We start from the raw sequence: 17,913 nt of genomic DNA on the forward strand, positions 1-17,913 counted from the left end.
ATCGCGTACAGATCCATCGATAAGTAAGTACACAAGCACAACTTCTCTAAGCGTGTGCAGTATTCTTATATTAAATTGTATTAAATCAGATTTTTAATTAAAGGTTTTAAAGTATTTTTTTTCTTGGGAGGTTTTGGAAAAAGTATTCAAAGTAATTTTGTATTTTTCAATTAGGATTATAGTAGTTTGTTACAGTCATTGTATTTTATTTTTTGGATTTTTGCTATGTCTGTTCTTCTCAGAGTCTTATAGAGGAAAGAAAAAGGAGTAGCAGGGACATTTAAATCCATTTAATGTCTCTTGGGGAGATTTTCAAGATTTAAAGCAATGGAGTCACATATAAAAATCAGAGAAGTACTAACCCTGCACTGCTCCTGAAAAATATGGCACCATTGGATTATTTGGTCTCTGCTGCTACCAGCTCATCAGCTCCTTCTTGACCACAGACTATAAGTAACAAGTATTTTGGTATTTCACTGAGCGCTGCAAAAGGGAGACAGCAGGTTAAGCGATTACATCAATACACTCTTCATATTTCCTTAATCAGAACAAATAAAGGCATTCAATTGTGGAAGATATTAATCAGCATACATTGTTAGATTTTGTATTGTTCTTCCCTGGAAATGCCATTAATGTATATTTCTTTTTAGGGCTTTAAAATATCTTAACAAATCTTAAATTGGATTTTTAAAAGTGTACAGTCAGGCTGTGTAGGAATAATTGTTTGCATTCCTGGTTTTTCATGACAAGAAAAGTGTTCACTTTGTTAAATATTGGAGCCAGACTGGTAATCAGAGCAGCATTGTTGAGACTTTGCCTGTGCATCCAAATGTCTTGTCTTCTCGGGTGCTAAGGTTAAATGCTTGAGCAGTTCCAAAAAACGCAGCGTAATTATGACCACAATCACCTGATGAATATTGTGACTGAGTTTATCAACCTTAGATGACTGCCGTTTTTCATTTAGAGGTTTTCCATTAGTATTGAACCCCGTTTCACTGAAGCAGCTTTGCAAGTAATTTTTTACTCAAACCGAGACTCACAAGACTGAATGGGGGGAAAAAATTAGATATGGAAATTAAGAACACATCGGGGAAGATTATCCTCATTGTAGGCGGTGTTATTTGAATAATAAAGTATAATGCAGTCTGACAATACCCCTCCATTTTCTCTAATCTGTGTAATCATAGTTTAGTGAACAAAGTACAAAGCATGTATCATTGTAACCTCCAAAATGGGCTTTAAAGTAATCCTAAGTCCTCTTCCCTTCTCTTTCCACCAGCCAATACAAGGGGTCCTCATTGTCTGCTCATATGTCCTCATCACTGATGATGCTTTTGTCACATAATTACTAGCATGCACATTCAGAGAGTACAGGGAGTGCACACGGCACACACTGCACACAATTACCATCTTGTAATTGCGATCTATCAGGCGTTGTTGTGAAGCGGTGATGCACACGCTGTCGGCTGTGCTGCATTATCAGAGCTTAGGAAATGACAAGACTATTTATAGGGGCTCTTTATCCACTTATCCTGCTGTTGCCATTGTCCTCGGGTGCAACGGGCAGCCCTGGTTAAAGCTGGACTGACAAACGGGTCGGTCAGTTGGATACTGCGGGACATAACTGTGTAAAATTTTGGACCCCATGGTGAAATCATGTATTGTGCTATTCAATTAAGTAATAAAGCACCCCCTGCAGGAAACTTGTTGGTCCTTAGCTGCATTATTAGGACTTCTCCTGACTCTTTAAACCCCCAAAACAACAAAAGAGCTAATATTTTATCATGACGGGCTCCTCTAAGCCATCCACTGAAGGTATAAAATCAGGCTAAATGATGTAATCTAAACAGGTTAAGGCTATAAAAAGATATTAAACTCTCCATTCTGCAATTCCCATGTCTGAACTATAATTTAGAAATGGCAGTGAAGGGGAAACTGTGGAAGTCAAAACAGAAAACTTTAAGATAAAGATTTAAGATAAAACTGCACCTGAGCTGGGAGGGAAATGCCAAAATCAAACCCATGGAGAGCTAAGCATAATAGTGCACAGTTTTATCAGGTTGGGTTGTATGATAAGCAGAGGCACAGGAAATACTGATGGGGCCAAATATCATGAATTGAGTCAACAAAGAGGTTGATTTCTGCAACAGGGCAATGATCCAAAGCAGAGCTCAAAATCCACCTTGAACTACTTACAAGAAACATAAGCTGAATCTTTTGGAGCATCCCTCTGAGTGTCTGACCTGCACATCACTGAAGATCTGAAAATCAGTTGGGAGACCTTGGAAATGCTGTGTGTGCAAGGGTGCCTAAAAATATCTCAGAACTTGAAGAGATCTGCATGTTAGAGTGGGCGAAATTTCCCAAATCAGGAAAAGAAGGACTCTTATCTGCTACAAAATGTGTCTGAAGGCTGTGATAGCTGCCAGCGAGATACAAATAGCTTCCTTTCATAGAATAACTAACAAGGCATTAACATTTGAAGCAAGGCTAATATTTTAATAATTTCTGTGTTTTCAGCACTTTTCTTTTATACTTTAAACTTATAAATTAATTGTTGCTGATTTACTGGACTTGTGTACAAGCAACAGATTTATTGAGCTTTTAAACAGGCAATTTGTTCAACTGTTGCAGTTTTATCTTAATTATTTCAATTAAGGCAAAATATTTTGTTTTGTAAGGCCCCCGGCACACATCTGCTGTCAGAGCACGAGCCAGGATATTTCTGTGGTCAATTTACTTTCAACACACCAGTGATCCAATAATTAAAAAAAGGGAAATATTTATCCATATAATTAAATGTGATGTTTGCCACCTCATGTAAAGTAAACTGAGAGGAAATTGTCAGTTGATATGCTTTTCAAGAAAAAAAAAAAGAGGGATAAGAAGATGTGAAGGACACTGTGATGTATTGGAAGGACACTTGAATCACAATAACACTGAAGTGCTCAGAAGATTTATTACACCCTTTACTTCTTGTGTCTTCTCCAGGATCAACAACCTATAACCATTTCGTGGTCTGCACACTCATGAGAAAGCCAGTTACGCGTATGCATGCATGTGCTGTTAATGTTTTCACATTATTGTGTTCAGATATGTTTATGTAATGGTGAGGTCCGGGCTCTGGGGAGGCCATTGTGTGTTTGTTCTATTCAGGTATACAATTTACAGCATTGGTTGGAGTGTGTTTGGGATTACTGTCATCCTGAAATCCTGTTGTCAATCAAAGTGTTTGCAGGTGGTACTGCATGGTGGATCAAAATCTGATGGTACTTTTCCTGCATTCATAATACATTCAGTTTTGACAAGATCGCCAACACTACTGGCTGAAATACAGCCACAAACTGTGTTTCACAGGTGGGTTGACGCTCACTGTTGTGCCCATCTCCTGACCTCCTCTGTACATATTAATGATTTAATCCAATCATTATTTGCAACTCTGCTAAAAAATCTTTTCCCGCTCTGCACAAATTAAGCTCTTCTGTATAGGGATAGGTATCGTTTAGGTTTTATCCGATACCAGTACTAAACCGGTACTTTTGAAACGGTGCCGTTGCTTAAACGGTGCTCGAACCGGTGCTTAAAGAATGGAGAACACACACTTTGTCCAAAAACCTCTCATGTTCAGCTGTTTTTTTTGTAAAAAGATAACTATGTTAGCCTTTTTTGCAGCTATAGGGGATTTATGGTATCAGTCTTGGCTGGAAGCAGTGCTTAAACAATGGAAAAAAAACAAACTTTGTCCAAAAACCTCTCATGTTTAACTGTTTCCCATTTTTTTCTTTGGTCATTTTAGCCTTTTTGGCCAGGGTGAAGGGACTATCTGCCATCAAACAAGAAGACAGCCGCATGTAACTACGACGGTGTTTGCTAGTTCACCTTACGTGCATTAATGTAATAACGTGGTTAGCGTACTCAACGTAAATTACACACGAACAACATGAAGCTACTCAAGCAGAGAAGAACGGCTGCTGCTGCCATCATCATCCGTCATCATTTCTGCTACACTGGCAGGGCTAGGGGCCAGGACTCTCCTCTTCGGGATTTTTTGGGGGATGTTGCTAACTCCGGGTCCGATAACAGGCAACCCACCCGCAGTGGATGTGCATGGTGTGAGGTCTCGCAGCAAGCTATCAAATACGGTGCATTTCTCGGCTTTTAAAAGACGCTATGCGTCGCCAGGTGTTTCATCGGATTTGAGGTGTTACCTCCTTTGCACAGTATCACAGTATCATCTTAAAGCACTTGTTGCAGGCTGCTGAGTGCCATAATGGCACCGGATACCGGTACCCATCCCTACTTATATATGTTAATACTGTAATCCTAAACAAAACAACTAATCACACAACTTTACCCCTGACATTAGTAAATAAGTACTTAGAAATCCTTGGCTTGTTAGAAAACTCTACATGCTGCATTAATCTTTCTTTCTTTTTTTATATGACCTGAGATTGCTATGTCCCTTCAAAATAAAAGCAGTTGTAAAAGTAGTGTGCAGAGTTTATTAAAGCATGTTTGGTGTTTCTGAGAATGGACAAACTGCATGATTTATCCAATCATGGCTGCAAGATCTCCGCCATGATCGGAGGATACAGAATGTAAGAATCATATATAATCACCTGACACCAACAACTTCATAATTGGTGGCAGGAAGAATTTGTGTTGTGATCACTCATAATTTGATCAGTGTGACCCACAGAAGTCATGGGATAGTGACTGCTGAACAAAATATGGAATTGGTTGAAGAAGTGCTGTGATACAGCACATATGTGAAATTTGAAACACATATATGAACTTGATAGACATCCCATTTGTAGTCCAAAGGATTTAATATGATATTGGTCCACCCTTTGCAGTTGTAACATTTTCCACAAGGTTTCACAAGCAGATTTGTGAGGTCAGACACTGATGTTGGACAAGAAGACCTGGCTCACAGTCACTGCTCTAATTCATCACAAAGGTGTGTTTCGGTTTGAGGTCAGGACTTTGTGCAGGCCAGTTAAGTTCTTCTGCACCAAACTGGCTCATCCATGTTTGTGAACTTTGCATTGTGCACTGGTTTGCAGTCATGTTACAACAGGAAGTATCATCCCCAAACTGTTCCCACAAAGTTGGGATCACAAAATTGTCCAACATGTCTTGGTATGCAGAAGCATTAAGAGTTCCTTTCCTTGGAACTAAGGGGCTGAGCCCAACTCCTGAAAAACATTCCCACACCATAATCTCCCCTCCATCAAACTTTACGCTTGGCACAGTGCAGTCAGACAAGGACTGTTCTCCTGCCAACCACCAAACCCAGACTCGTCCATTGGATTGCCAGACAGAGAAGTGTGATTTGTCACTGCAGAGAACATTTCTTCACTGCTCTAATGGCGGCATGCTTTACAACACTATATCCAGTGCTTTGCATTGTGCTTGGTAAGGCCTAGATACAGCTGCTCGGCCATGGGAATCTATTCCATGAAGCTTTGTATGCTTCTTAAACTAATCTGAAGGCTGCATGAAGTTTGAAGATCTCTCCACAGAGAGCTGACGACCTCTGCACACTATGCTCCTCAGCATCCACTGACCATTCTCCATGGCCTACCACTTTGCTGATGAGTTACTGTTGTTCCCAGTCACTTCCACTTTGTTATAATACCACCAACAGTTGACTGTAGAATATTTAGTTGCGAGAAATTTTCACGACTGGACTTGTTGCAGAGGTGGCATCCCATCATGCTGATATGCATGAGTGACCCATTTTTTCAGGAATGTTTGTAGAAGCAGTCTGCATAACTAAGTGCTGTATTTTATACACCTGTGGCCATGGAAGTGACTGGAACACCTGATTTCAATGATTTGGATTAGTGAATACTTTTGGCAGTATAGTGTATCATAATCCAGCCTATGTTATCTTTTTATTACCAGACAGCATGTTTTTTTTGTATACAGCAGTGTTGACAGAAAGCAACATGCAACAATGCCCTTTATGCATCTGTTGCATATAAAGGATTGCAACTTTTCAAGGCTGATTAATCTGCAGGTTTCTGTCTAATTTTATTGTTGATCAGCAGTTTAAGTCTGAATTAAGGCTGTCTAGGTTAGCTCTTACACTGTGCATTGCTGCTGTCATTCTGTGAAGCCTCACTGCTCACACAATGAACACAGCAGAGAGAGAGCAGGTGCTGTGCCAGGAGTGCAAGATGTCATTGTAAAGCAGTATGATACTGTACATGGAGTTTTTGCAGTGCCTTAAAAAAAGAACAGCTGAAGGGGTATTGAAAGTGGCTAAATGTAGTGACAAAGTGACCTCAGTGAGGTGAACGGAAGTTTGAGAGAGAGAGAAAGAGAGATGTTGCACAAGCTGAGATCAGTTAAAGTTCCTCATTTAACAAAAAACAAACAAACAAAAAAACCCTCACATATCCAAATCCTAAAATTCAACAACAGACAAATATCTAAATAGTTGAATATTTGGGCAGAGCCCAAATATGCTTTTAATTTTTCACCTATCCATGCTGAGCTGAGCAATTTCTCCTCAACTGCAATTTCATTATTTTGCTAAATATTTGTTGTTGTCTTAGCGCAGCATTAAATAATGCAGGTTTGAACTGGGCAGTTACCTTTTAAATGAATGAAAAGTTCAGCTGCACATTGTGTGCTACACCTCTGGAATGATCACAATTCACTGTGTGGCATTTTCAACTAAGTAATGAATAATTTACTGTGCTCCAGGAATTCATTTATTTTTTGGCTGAGTTGTGTCTGCCTCTGCTGAAGAAAGGCCGAGAGCCAGTACTCCAGAGAAATCACAAGTTGCCATAACTACAAGTGCTGAGGTCTCTGTGTAGTCCAGAGTGTAGCCCCAGAGAGGTGGGCAGTAAGCCGACCATGAATGACGGCTGAGAGCTGTGGAAGACCACATCCAGCAGGAGCCGGCTGCCTGAAGTGCCCTTTAGCCAGAGTTGTTCCTCTGCAGTGTTTGCTCGTGTGGGTTGAATGCCTGATGGGTTATCGTACGAGGAAAAGAAAGCTATCAATTATTCACTTAATGTCAGCCTGGGATAGATAATGAGGCAAATTGCATGACGACTACTTAAGGTTGACTTTAATTCTCTAGTTCTCTTGAATTTAGATGCTCTTTTTCTCCTGACAGCAAGGTTACAAAAACAATCCTGTGTTTTAAGGGCTCATAATTAAGCTAAACTAAAAGATAACACACACAGTGATGGGAAATTGAATAGAAGACAATTGCTGTACAAGGACAATTTGGTTATCTTTTTGCACATGCTTTGAGCGTAGTTACAGCTGAACTTTGCTTGGAAGACGACTACTTCTTTCTTTTTTTTTTTTTGTACTCCTTCTCACTAGTGGGGCTTTGCAGTAGCACCAAAGTGTCTCTCTCTGATAGACAGCCTAATTCATACAGTTGGTTTTTTCATAATCCCCCAGAGGCTGTCTTGGTGTGCTCTCTGTCTTGTTTATTCCACTGATGTCCTCTCCACCCACTGCTACCAAAGAAGCCAGACCACTGCAGCCTAATGTCTGGCTGCTGTTGTTGTTGTTGTTATAGCTCTTCATCCCTCTGAGGTATCTCATTGGTTTCTAGGAGTGTGTCGGTATAAAAGATACACACGAGTGTTTTTAATCTGGCCCCCTGGGATCACTGGTCCCTTGTCAATTCAGGCTATACAAATGTGTATCCAATAATGAGAACCTTTAAAATTGATTTAAAACTGCTGTGTTTGTCATGAGTTGGTGTTTGTAAATCTGTGCACGTCTGTGGAGAGCTGTTTTCATATCCTGCAAAGATTTGAGGAAGGCAAGGTCTCGAGAGAGTTTTTGCTTAATGAACAAAAAGTAAAATGGCTTTGTTAAAAAAATTCACACTAAGTGGGGAAAGGTGCTGTTTGGAGTCAAGCTGTAAAATGAATAAGATTGAGAAGGAAAAACTCAAATCCAATCTTCAGGAAAAAGAGCCTTTCACGTTACGGTCACCAACATGTTTTCACTGGAATCATAACTCAAGACCCGATTTGAATTTTTTTTTTTCAATAAAAAAACATATTTTTTATGTTTGTTTGTTGCTTGTTTGCTGTATACTAAAGCATTTTCATTCCAGTGTGTGAAATAGTTCTGCTCTGTCAGGTACACATGGTGTCCTTGGGCTTCAGGGCTTTGACACATCAGTCATAGTAATATTGGATGTTGAAAGACTGGTTAAAGAGCAAAGTCCACGTGTAACTGAATTACATGGACATGAAAAACAAGGATTTACAGAATAACAAATAATTAAATAACCACCGACACTGAGCTAGAGTATTGCTCAAAAGTCTTGAGCCATCAATTTCTTTATATTTGGCTTCAAAGGAGCTGCAATTTCTTATATTTTTTTTAAAGTGATCTTCAGTAATAGTTCCTCTGGGTTTCTGAAGCTCCTTAAAAGTTTGTGTTTGGAAATTGGCTACATTTTTACTCATTTTCCATCCAATCCTTATACCTGACCATTGTTTAAGCCACTTAACATTGACCTATGAATCATTCAAGCATAAATAAGGCGCCTAACTCAAGGGATGAAGCACTGTCGTCTTCACATGTCAACTAAGCAAAGAACCTATTTTATATTGTATCATTAGGCACTTACAAGCAGCCTGTCACAAAAACAGATATTTTGTTCCCATTGCTTTAGTTGACTCTTTAAAAAGAATGTTAAAGTAACACCGTGCGACAGGCATAAAATAGTATTTTTGTACCAACAAGGTGATTCCTAAAGACCTATTAGCTGAAAAACTGGCACATCTCAGTCTGCCGTGTGGTCTGCATTTATGTATCTGCTTCACTCATTTAGAGTTGGTTCTTTGTTTTACACCAAAGGTAACAGATTTTTGTTCATATAAACGCAATTTAAAGTGAATGATGATATTCCTCTTTAACTGCTGGATGTTAATAATTTCAACATATAAACTTAAAAGATGATGAGTTGTAAATCTCTAACGAGAAATCAGGGTAAAGCATAAAATATTAAACCGCATGTCTGGAACAACAACTCTTTTCAGGCCATGGAAATTGGAAACGTGGAGGGCAAAAGAAGAAGTTGCAGGATTAAAAACAATATAGCAGAAATTCATGTCCTAAGGAAGAAATCCAGCAGAGACCCGAGAGATGATAAATGGACGGGTTCTCATGGTGCTTTAAATAACATGTCTCATTCACACAAGCACTTTTTTCTTATATATATGAATGCTATCTAACTATTCCATTTAACATTCCTTAGTAGATAACCTGCTCTACCCTGATGAACTGGTCTGCAAATCAGTGGAAACAGGTCTCCTTGAGTGAAGAATTCAAAATTGAAATTTTTGGTTCAGAAACAACCATCTATAAAACACGGTGGAGGCTTTGTCATGTTTTTGGCTGCATTGGAGACAGTGGTGTTGGGGATCTGATTTTGATCCACCGTGTAGTACCATCTTGAATCAATTTGACCGACAACAGTTTCATTTTTCGGCATGAGAATGATCGCAAGCACAGTGCCAGTTCTTTAAAAGCTTACGTGGATAGAAAAACACAAAGTGGAGCACGATCGGTCATTGATTAGCCTCCCTGCAGCCTGGACCTCAACATTATTGAAGCAGTGTGGGATCATCCTGACAGAGAAAATGTTTGTTTCAAGAAACTGCTGCACCCATTTCCCATTTCTGAGTAAAACATAAAGAACTGAGGGGCGACTCAAGACTTTTGCACAGTGCTGTATTTTTCTGAAACTTCACTCAGTTTGGTCTGGAAGTAGCTGCTACAGCCGGTGAAGCTGTGGCTGGATCTGCGTGCCATAACAACATTATTATGAGATCAAACATACTGAAATGTGCCAGTTCTGATATGTTCACACTCAAAGCTTAAAGCATTAGGCACAAAAGTTGGCAGAACACTCTAACACACACAAGTTAGATTACCATTTTTAGATGATATGCTTTACTGGTTGTGGAGCTGTGATAACGAAATGCAGGGTCTTTGACATGGTGTCATTTAGTTTGGCTCCAGCTCAGAGTGAAAGTTCAGTGAATTTTAAGGTTATTTGGCTGTTGATGCGGTGCCTTTTTTGTATGAAAGTAACTCTGGCAATGACCAATGAGAATCTGGTCAGATGGAGAGCATATAAAGCAAAAAAAATAGCTGTCTGTTGTCCCTGAGATCGTGGCGCTAATTTGGCTTAACAATGAGCCCCCTTCACAAATTAAATGCACGCTGAAAAATGACACCTACCTTGTGTGTTTAAGTGCAATACCAAGAGGTCATTTACAAGCATTTGTATGTGATGAGTTAGAAGTAACAGGGCGGTTTGACTGTTGCCGTAAAGACGGTGCATAATGGCACCGAGGCGAAAGGACACCTTGTGCATATCTGTGAAACGCCAGCGGCTTTGACAACACAGCAGTATTTGAGGTCCTCTCATGTTTATATGTTGCATCTGTTCATGTTTTTCTCTGCCGTGCCCTTGACTGCTGCGAAGTCTGTCTGCAGACTGAAAGAAAATGTAAACTTACACATTCACCCATGCAGGCCCTTTTCTTTTCTCAGCTCTGCCTCAGTATTTGCATTCAAACTATCTGTGCCAAAAAGATTATGTTGTGGATTTGATTCGGTTGACTGTGCATGCATACATGCATACATCAAATGCATGCATCGAGAGGAATACAGTGACCTTTTCACTAAATAAGCTTATAAATGCACGCAAACACCGGAAGATAACTCGCGTTGCAGCTTTAAATCATCCGTGGCAGCACTGCTGTGAAGAAAATACTGAGCACGGAGTTTAAAATGCAACCGACCATTTTACTGCACATCAGTGAGTTGAGCCTGTTTGTTAAAGGAATAGAGGTCGCATAGTCAGAAATTAATTCAAATGAGAGGTGTGTCGAAACTCAACACACTGCTGTTGTGCTTCTACATACAAACCTTAACACGTGTTATATATATCTAACACATCTTAATAATTTAAAGCACAATTTATTCTTGCAAACTAATTACTTTTGGACAGACGTACTAGTTGTTGTAACTTAATGGAAGCCTTCACTTTGATCCGATTTGTTACAGTGCAAGAATAAATTTAGCCCGAATAGATGCTTACCCCCAGTTTCAGAGTATACATCTTTTTCTTGGGTGTAATGTGAGTTAGGATAATTAAGCTGCAGGACTTGACGTTAGATAATGGACCGCGGCAGTGAAAGGCGTCCATAATGACTGATGAGAACTCGGGCCATTGTTGTTACGAGCGCGGACGCCAAGATGCAGCCGCACACCGCCAGACGTATAATCACAGATCCTGTAGATAGTCATATGAAGTCATCAGTGCACGGCAAACCATTTCTGTCTACAGTATTTTTCTTTCAGACTCTTCTCAAACACCCATCACAAGCAGTTACTCTAAGATGGACACTTATACACTCCCCCGTTCGTTATATTGATCCATGCTTACACAAGCATTAGCACTCACTTAGAATGAGAGGCATGTCTTCACCCAAACTCAGGAGCACCGAGCACAAACACATCCATACAAATGGACGCAGCCGAGTTTCTCGTGTCACTGTGTGAAATACACACTTGAACTTGTCAGGAGAAAAACATGCGTCCTTCCAAATGGAATCGGAGCGCATAGATGCTGATGTATTCATCCAGTGTGTGTGATTTAACGAGGCCTGCTCCGTCTCATCATAAATCAGGTTAATAATCTGAGCTTCCCATTGATTTTTAGTTTTTAAGCCCTCCCCCCACCCATCCTGGTGCATTATTTGACATCTCCAGCCTTTCCTTCCGATTTGATGAACTCCACTCAGACGTGCGCACACACACACACACACACACAGAACTCACGAATCCGCTCTTCCTTTTAGAAGTCTTTATTCATCTGCGTAGAAAAAAAGACGACAGACCAATAAATGGAATAGCGTTTTGCACCCTTTTTTATGTTTATACATAAGAGTGTTTTCATTATCACATCTGAGGGTGACACTTTTAAAGGAAAAGGATCTCTACACAGAATGAAAGGAAGCTTCAGTGCTCTTAAAAAAATTAAAAAAATTATAAAACAAATGCAAAAAAAAAAAAAACCAACCTAAAAAACCCACACCGGAGCTCTTCCAATATTACTGGTACACTGTAACACAGGTTGAAAAAGAGAAAGAGAGCTACTCAAAGTAAGACTTGGGTTTCAACACTTACAGGCTCTATCTAAATCACCCCTCCCCACTCTCCCCCCTTATTTTTCTCTCTCTACCTTCTCCTCTTCCTCTTCCTGTTAATCTCTGGCTGTATTTTATTAGCGTCTTCTTTGATGTTCCTCCTCCCTTAAAGTACATTAGCGTGGTCAGTGAGAGGCGGTCAGAAAGCAGGGGGTCGCTCGTTTCCCTGTGGTTGTCTTTGAGTTGAATTGCACAGTGTAGCGGTCAGGCTGTGATCCCAGTCACCAGAACATAGTGTCTATGCTGTGCTAAGGCCTATAAAACCACACGACCTGAGTCAACTTATACGTTTCACCTCCCAGAATGCACTAGATCAGGTGTGATTATAGTAGTATTTTTAGTTTTTCCAATTCAGCTAATCGTTTTTATAATACAAGTAAATAAATTGCCTTTGTATATGAGAGTGTAAGAGAAAAGGCCACAATTGCATTGTTGATTTAAATTAACTGATTAAAGAGGACCTATTATGCACTTCCCTATTTTCTGTCTATCATTTCAAACATGGGCCTTTAAAAAAAAAAATAACAACAACTTCAAATTGCTCTGTTATTTTTTTTTTCTACTCTTCGATCTGTTCGTGTCAAAAAAGAGGCGATCTCTATAATATGGTCATCACAGGCACACAGCTCTAGTTGTAAGCACAGCACTCCCACCAGTCTGCTGTTCAAACCCTCTGAGGGGCACAGGAAAGGGAGCTGAAGTGGCTCGTCTCAGACAGTGGGTGAACTGAGGGGCTGCACCAAGATAAATGACGGTAATTTTGGATTGTAATTCATGCAAAGCAACTCTAGTGCTCGAAGAATAAAAATATGAGGCTGGAAATGAGCAGAATAGGTCCACTTGAATCATCTGGTCCATACAGCGTGAGGCAATTGTGGAAAAACGTCTGTCTTAGATTCCTGCACCCTGGGGTAATGTCTTTGAACTGCTTGGTTCATTTAACTAACAGTAAAAAGAGATAAAGATTTTCAATTTACTGAGTAATAAGACTGAGAAAAACTGCAAATACTTAAAATTGGGAAGCTGCAACAGGGAAACATTTGGCATTTGTTTACACAGAGGGATAAAATATTGGAATTTTTAATATTGGGAGTTTTACAGTTTGGCCAGGTGTTTTTAACTGATTTCTAATTCCTGTCTGGTATTTTTGCTGTAGTCAATCAATATATTGTAAGACACTAATAGATTTCTTTATATACAAATCTTTCTACTCTCTTTTTAAAAAAAAAACCAAGAAAAATATCTTTTCCCCGCTGTTGTCGAATTGATTTGTTAAGAGTGGATTTTAACAAAGAGTAATCAGACCAGTGCCGTTCCAACTTCCACCAAAAAAAGTGTCAGCTGCTAAAACTTATTTTTAATTAAGAAGGTTTAGCCATCCTCTAGAAGATAATGGGTTACTATAATAAGATGTGTGATTAGGATTCTTTCACTTCATTTGCAAAGATAATTTAATAATGACACCAGACCACAATAAAAACTGGGTACATGCAGTGCTGAAATTCCAAGATGAAGTTTTTTTTTCTCCTTTTTTTTTGTTTTTTACAATAATAGTCGTTCTTCTCAGGCTTGTCTGTTGTCCTGTGGTCTTGGCAATCACTGTATTTTTTACTCAGATTGTCTCGCCGTGCTTCTTGTCCTTGTTGTTGTCCTACCGATGTTTTTAAAATCCTGAAATGTTCTGTTTATTAAAAAAAAAAAGATACACGAGGTGAAAGGTAACTACCAAGAAATGTTAAATTCATCTTTGAATTTCAATGATCACAGGCACCTGAAAACAGTCCTTGAAGGAAGCATGCACTCTGTTATCACTCGGCATGTGCTGAGTGCAGTGGGTACACTGTGGGCAAAAACTTCATTCTTTTTTTTTTTTTTTTTTTTTGGACTATGATGTCACATTATTCCAGTTGTCAACCCTCTTCTTTAACCACCCACTCCCTTCTTGATCCCCCATCTTTTTTTTCCCTTTGTGTGCTTTTTTACCTCCTGCTGCTGCATTTGTCACACGCCCTTTTTTCCACTTAGCTCCCCTTTTCTGTCGTCGCTCTCTGCCTGAAGCCAACACACCTCTCTCTGCGTCTACATCCCCCCCAACACAGCTCCGCACCCTCTCTTTTTTTCTCATCTCCTTTGATGTTTTCTCCATCCATACATCCATCCATCCATCCATCCATCTATCCATCACCCCCCGCCCAAACACATGCTCTCTCTCTCACTCTCATTAGTCTCCTCGTGCTGTGGTTTGTGTCTCTCGTCTCTGTCAGAACTGTTATCACTGCTGTCAGCTCCCTTGGCGAGAACAAAGTCGTCCTCTGCTCACAGCACCACAAAAGACACAAGAGAAATAAAAGGAAAGAGCCTCAGCTGAAGAAAAAAAAAAAAGAGGCGGAAAGGAGGAAAAAATTAAAAAGGAGGGGAGTAAACCAGAGGAAAGGAAGGGGCTTGGAACACATCTTTTCATGTCAACCATGATGTATTGTCATCTGTGGGTTATAACAACCATTTCTTCCTCTGTCATCCCTTTTATCTATACAGCACAAAGCTTACAGTTGGTTGGAAGATTTGAGACCTATCTCTATACACATCAAGTGCCTTTTCCCCATATTATAAATATATCTCCTTCTAAATCAGCTAAGCCTAGTATATCAACCTCAAATAATTTACTGTGTATTATTATTAGCTGAGAAGAACAGTAGGTTTGAAAGACACTGAGATATCCAAAAGAGAAACTGTAACCATTTATAAGAAGCGCTGAAAGAAGGGCCTACTATAAATTGTATTTATACAGTAGAAGAGTATAGTAGGACTTACACTTCTGTCACTCTAGCAATTGTCCAATTAACATAGCAGAAATTCTCTACTCAACAAACCAATCAGAATTGAACCAGCAGAGGCACAGAGGGTACTTTGGAAACCAAGGACAAAATAACCACTAGCCAACAGGGCTTTCGTGGCTCAGGGAATGCGTCCCTGTATCATCACGTGTAGGCATAATCTATGTCAGGGATGCCACCCTCTCTGTAGCCACGGTTGGTGCCATATGTAACACGATGGTGGCTGGTTTGGCTGAGGATGGTGCCATTTAGGCTGCCAGCTCCGTGACTGCTCCGGTAGGTCCCGTTAGCTTGGGAGGAAGAGGAGGAGGAGGAGGGGAAAATGGTGTGGATGTAGGTGACATCCTCCAGCTTAGGCTGAACAGGCTGATGGGCCATAGCTGTCATCTGAAACCCTGCAGGAGGGGCCCTGATCTCTAAGATGGAAGTGTCTTTCTTGGTGCCTGACTCTACATAGTCATCATAATGTTTTCCTCCCCGGCCCCTGCTGTATGAGCCCGAGTCCCCGGATATGTAACCTGATCTCTGTCCATACCAGCAGAAGATGCCAAAGATTAACAGAAGGCTCACTAATGCTGTGGCACCCCCAATAATCCCAGCCAGTGGCAGGGCTGTTAATTCTGAGTCTCGTCCCTTTTTATCTGAGCCCTCTTCTCCTGAGTGTGCCAGAGCATCTCCAGTCTCTATCTGTGCACAGGCCGGGGCTGAGTCTTTACTGTCCGTGTCCGTGCTGACAGCTCGAGACGAAACCATGCTGGAGCTCCCAAAGGAAGTTTCCTGTCGTAATGGCAGCAGGCAGATGAGGTAATGGGAGCGTGGGGTGAGCTGTGTTAGAAGATACTGCCTCCTTTCTCCAGGAACCAAAGTCTCTGTTATTGAACCGAGAGCTGCACTGCTGCCCAGCCTCAGCCACGACAGGCGGAAGGAGGGCACCGGCTCTGGACAAAGCCAACTCACCAGCACGCTGTCTGAAGAGAGAGGTTTTACAGTCAGCTCCAGGGCCTCTCCAGAGACGTGCCCTCCTTCACCTGGGGGCAAAGGCATAACTAGGCCTGGCCGCTTAGCTCGCAGGGTGAAAAGAGAACCCTGTGTGGGGATGAGCAGAGAGGTAGTGGTGGTGCTGCCATGGGGGACTGAAGCCACTCCTTGACCCCCTCCAACACCATCTTCACCTCCTCCATCTTTGTCTGCTGGGTTCATCCCTATTCCAGTATTAGGAACAGCAGGGGGACCTTCACACTGCTCCATCAGAGAAGTTAGGTCTCTAAGGGCCTGACCCCTTACAGGCTCAGGCCCCTGACAGGTTAGACTCCTAACTGTAACCGCCGCCCCCGACCGTGCAGCCAGGCATGGAGCCAGCGAAGGTTGCAGCCGCAGTACCAGGGGTTTCCTCGCAGCAGTAGCAGCTCCAGGCTTTCTGTGTCCTTAAAAAGTCCCCGGGGCAGAGTGGTCAGATTATTCCCCGACAGGTCCAGCCTCTGCAGCCGCCGCATCCCATCTAGCGCCCCCCTCGAGATGTGGGTCATTCCGTTGTCTTGCAAATGGAGTCGCACAAGGTGAGCTGAAGGCAGGTTGGCAGGTGGAGACTGCAGAGCGTTCCTGACCAGTGAAAGCTCAGTCAGGTTGGAAAGACGGGAAAAGGTGTCATCTGCTATGCGTGTGTTGGCCAGCAGGTTCCCATCCAGGACCAAGCGTCTCAGGGAGGAGAGCCCACGGAAGGCATGAGTGGGGATGGTGCTGATTCTGTTGTCATCCAGTCGCAACTCTTCCAAGGATGTTGGCAGGCCTGCGGGGATGCTTGACAGATGGTTCCGAGACAAAAACAGCAGTCGAAGCCGTGGGGTCCCAGAAAAGGCTCGGTCCTGGATGCTAACTGTGGATATGGAGTTATCATCCAGGTGTAAACGTTCTAGTAATGGTAACTTGGCAAGAGCCGACCGCGGTAACGTTCGTATATTATTATCCTGCAAATGGAGCTCCCGTAATGAAGGCGGGAGGTGTATAGGAAATTCATCCAACTGGTTGGCATACAGGTAAATCACTCGTATGGAAGTGCTGCGTTCCAGCGACGGCGGCAGCCCAGCGTTACTCAGCCGGTTGCTCTGTAAGTACAGGATGGCAGCCATTAATGGCAGCGGAGGAATAATGCTGAGGCCACGGTCATTGCAGTAGACAAAACCCTCGTCGCAGCGGCACACCGAGGGGCAAACTATGCCCTCGTCTCCCTCTCCCGTCTCCATGGCAATTGCCGCTGCCGCCAGTTCCAGCACCTCAGCCAATAAGGTGAGGCACAGGAGGAGCAGGAAGAGCCAATCGCGGAGTTCTGCCACACTCTCAGCTGCCATGGTGGCGCACAGCTCCTGATAGGAGAGAAAATGGGAAACTGGATCAAAACAAAGTACAGACACTGAAACCCAATGATTCTAAAATGAATGGAGAAAAAAAATTTCATTATATTCAAATAGGGAAGCAAAAAAGAAGGACGAGACAGAGCGAGATAGACCCCACAGCGAAACTCTATCTCCAAAATTACTCGACCAAAGTGCTGTGTTTTCTACCTGCTGATAAAAGTAAAGTCTCTTTAAATCTCTAAAGTGAAAAAGATTTGGGGATTGAATCATCAGATGCACTTATAAGAAGCTGCCCACTATTATATGGGTCAGGGCGACCAAGCAGAAGACAAACGCACATTTAGAGACAGAGAGTGTGATGAGGGGTGGATTGACTGGACGAGGAAGATTACGAGAATCGGAGAAAGCAAAGGGACGACAGAAATGGAGAAAATTGGACAGTGACATTTGAAGGAAGGGAAAATAAGTGAAGAGGAGGTTTTTTTTCTTCCACAGAGATTAACTGAA

The 17,913-nt window shown here is 41.6% G+C and overlaps 2 protein-coding genes across 3 annotated transcripts in view; one reads left to right on the forward strand and one right to left on the reverse strand.

The window, feature by feature from the left end:
- The window catches only part of macrod1 (mono-ADP ribosylhydrolase 1), a 146,867-nt gene that overhangs the window by 20,096 nt on the left and 108,858 nt on the right, over positions 1-17,913 (forward strand). The window lies entirely within an intron of this gene.
- The window catches only part of flrt1b (fibronectin leucine rich transmembrane protein 1b), a 31,432-nt gene continuing 25,796 nt past the window's right edge, over positions 12,278-17,913 (reverse strand). The window contains 2 exon segments of the mRNA XM_005467523.4: positions 12,278-16,386; positions 16,389-17,415. Of these exon segments, the coding sequence (XP_005467580.2) occupies positions 15,200-16,386; positions 16,389-17,400 (2,199 nt within the window). The 5' untranslated portion in view covers positions 17,401-17,415 and the 3' untranslated portion in view covers positions 12,278-15,199.

The sequence above is a fragment of the Oreochromis niloticus genome, linkage group LG2 (genome assembly GCF_001858045.2).
Source record: "Oreochromis niloticus isolate F11D_XX linkage group LG2, O_niloticus_UMD_NMBU, whole genome shotgun sequence".
Classification (NCBI taxonomy): domain Eukaryota; kingdom Metazoa; phylum Chordata; class Actinopteri; order Cichliformes; family Cichlidae; genus Oreochromis; species Oreochromis niloticus.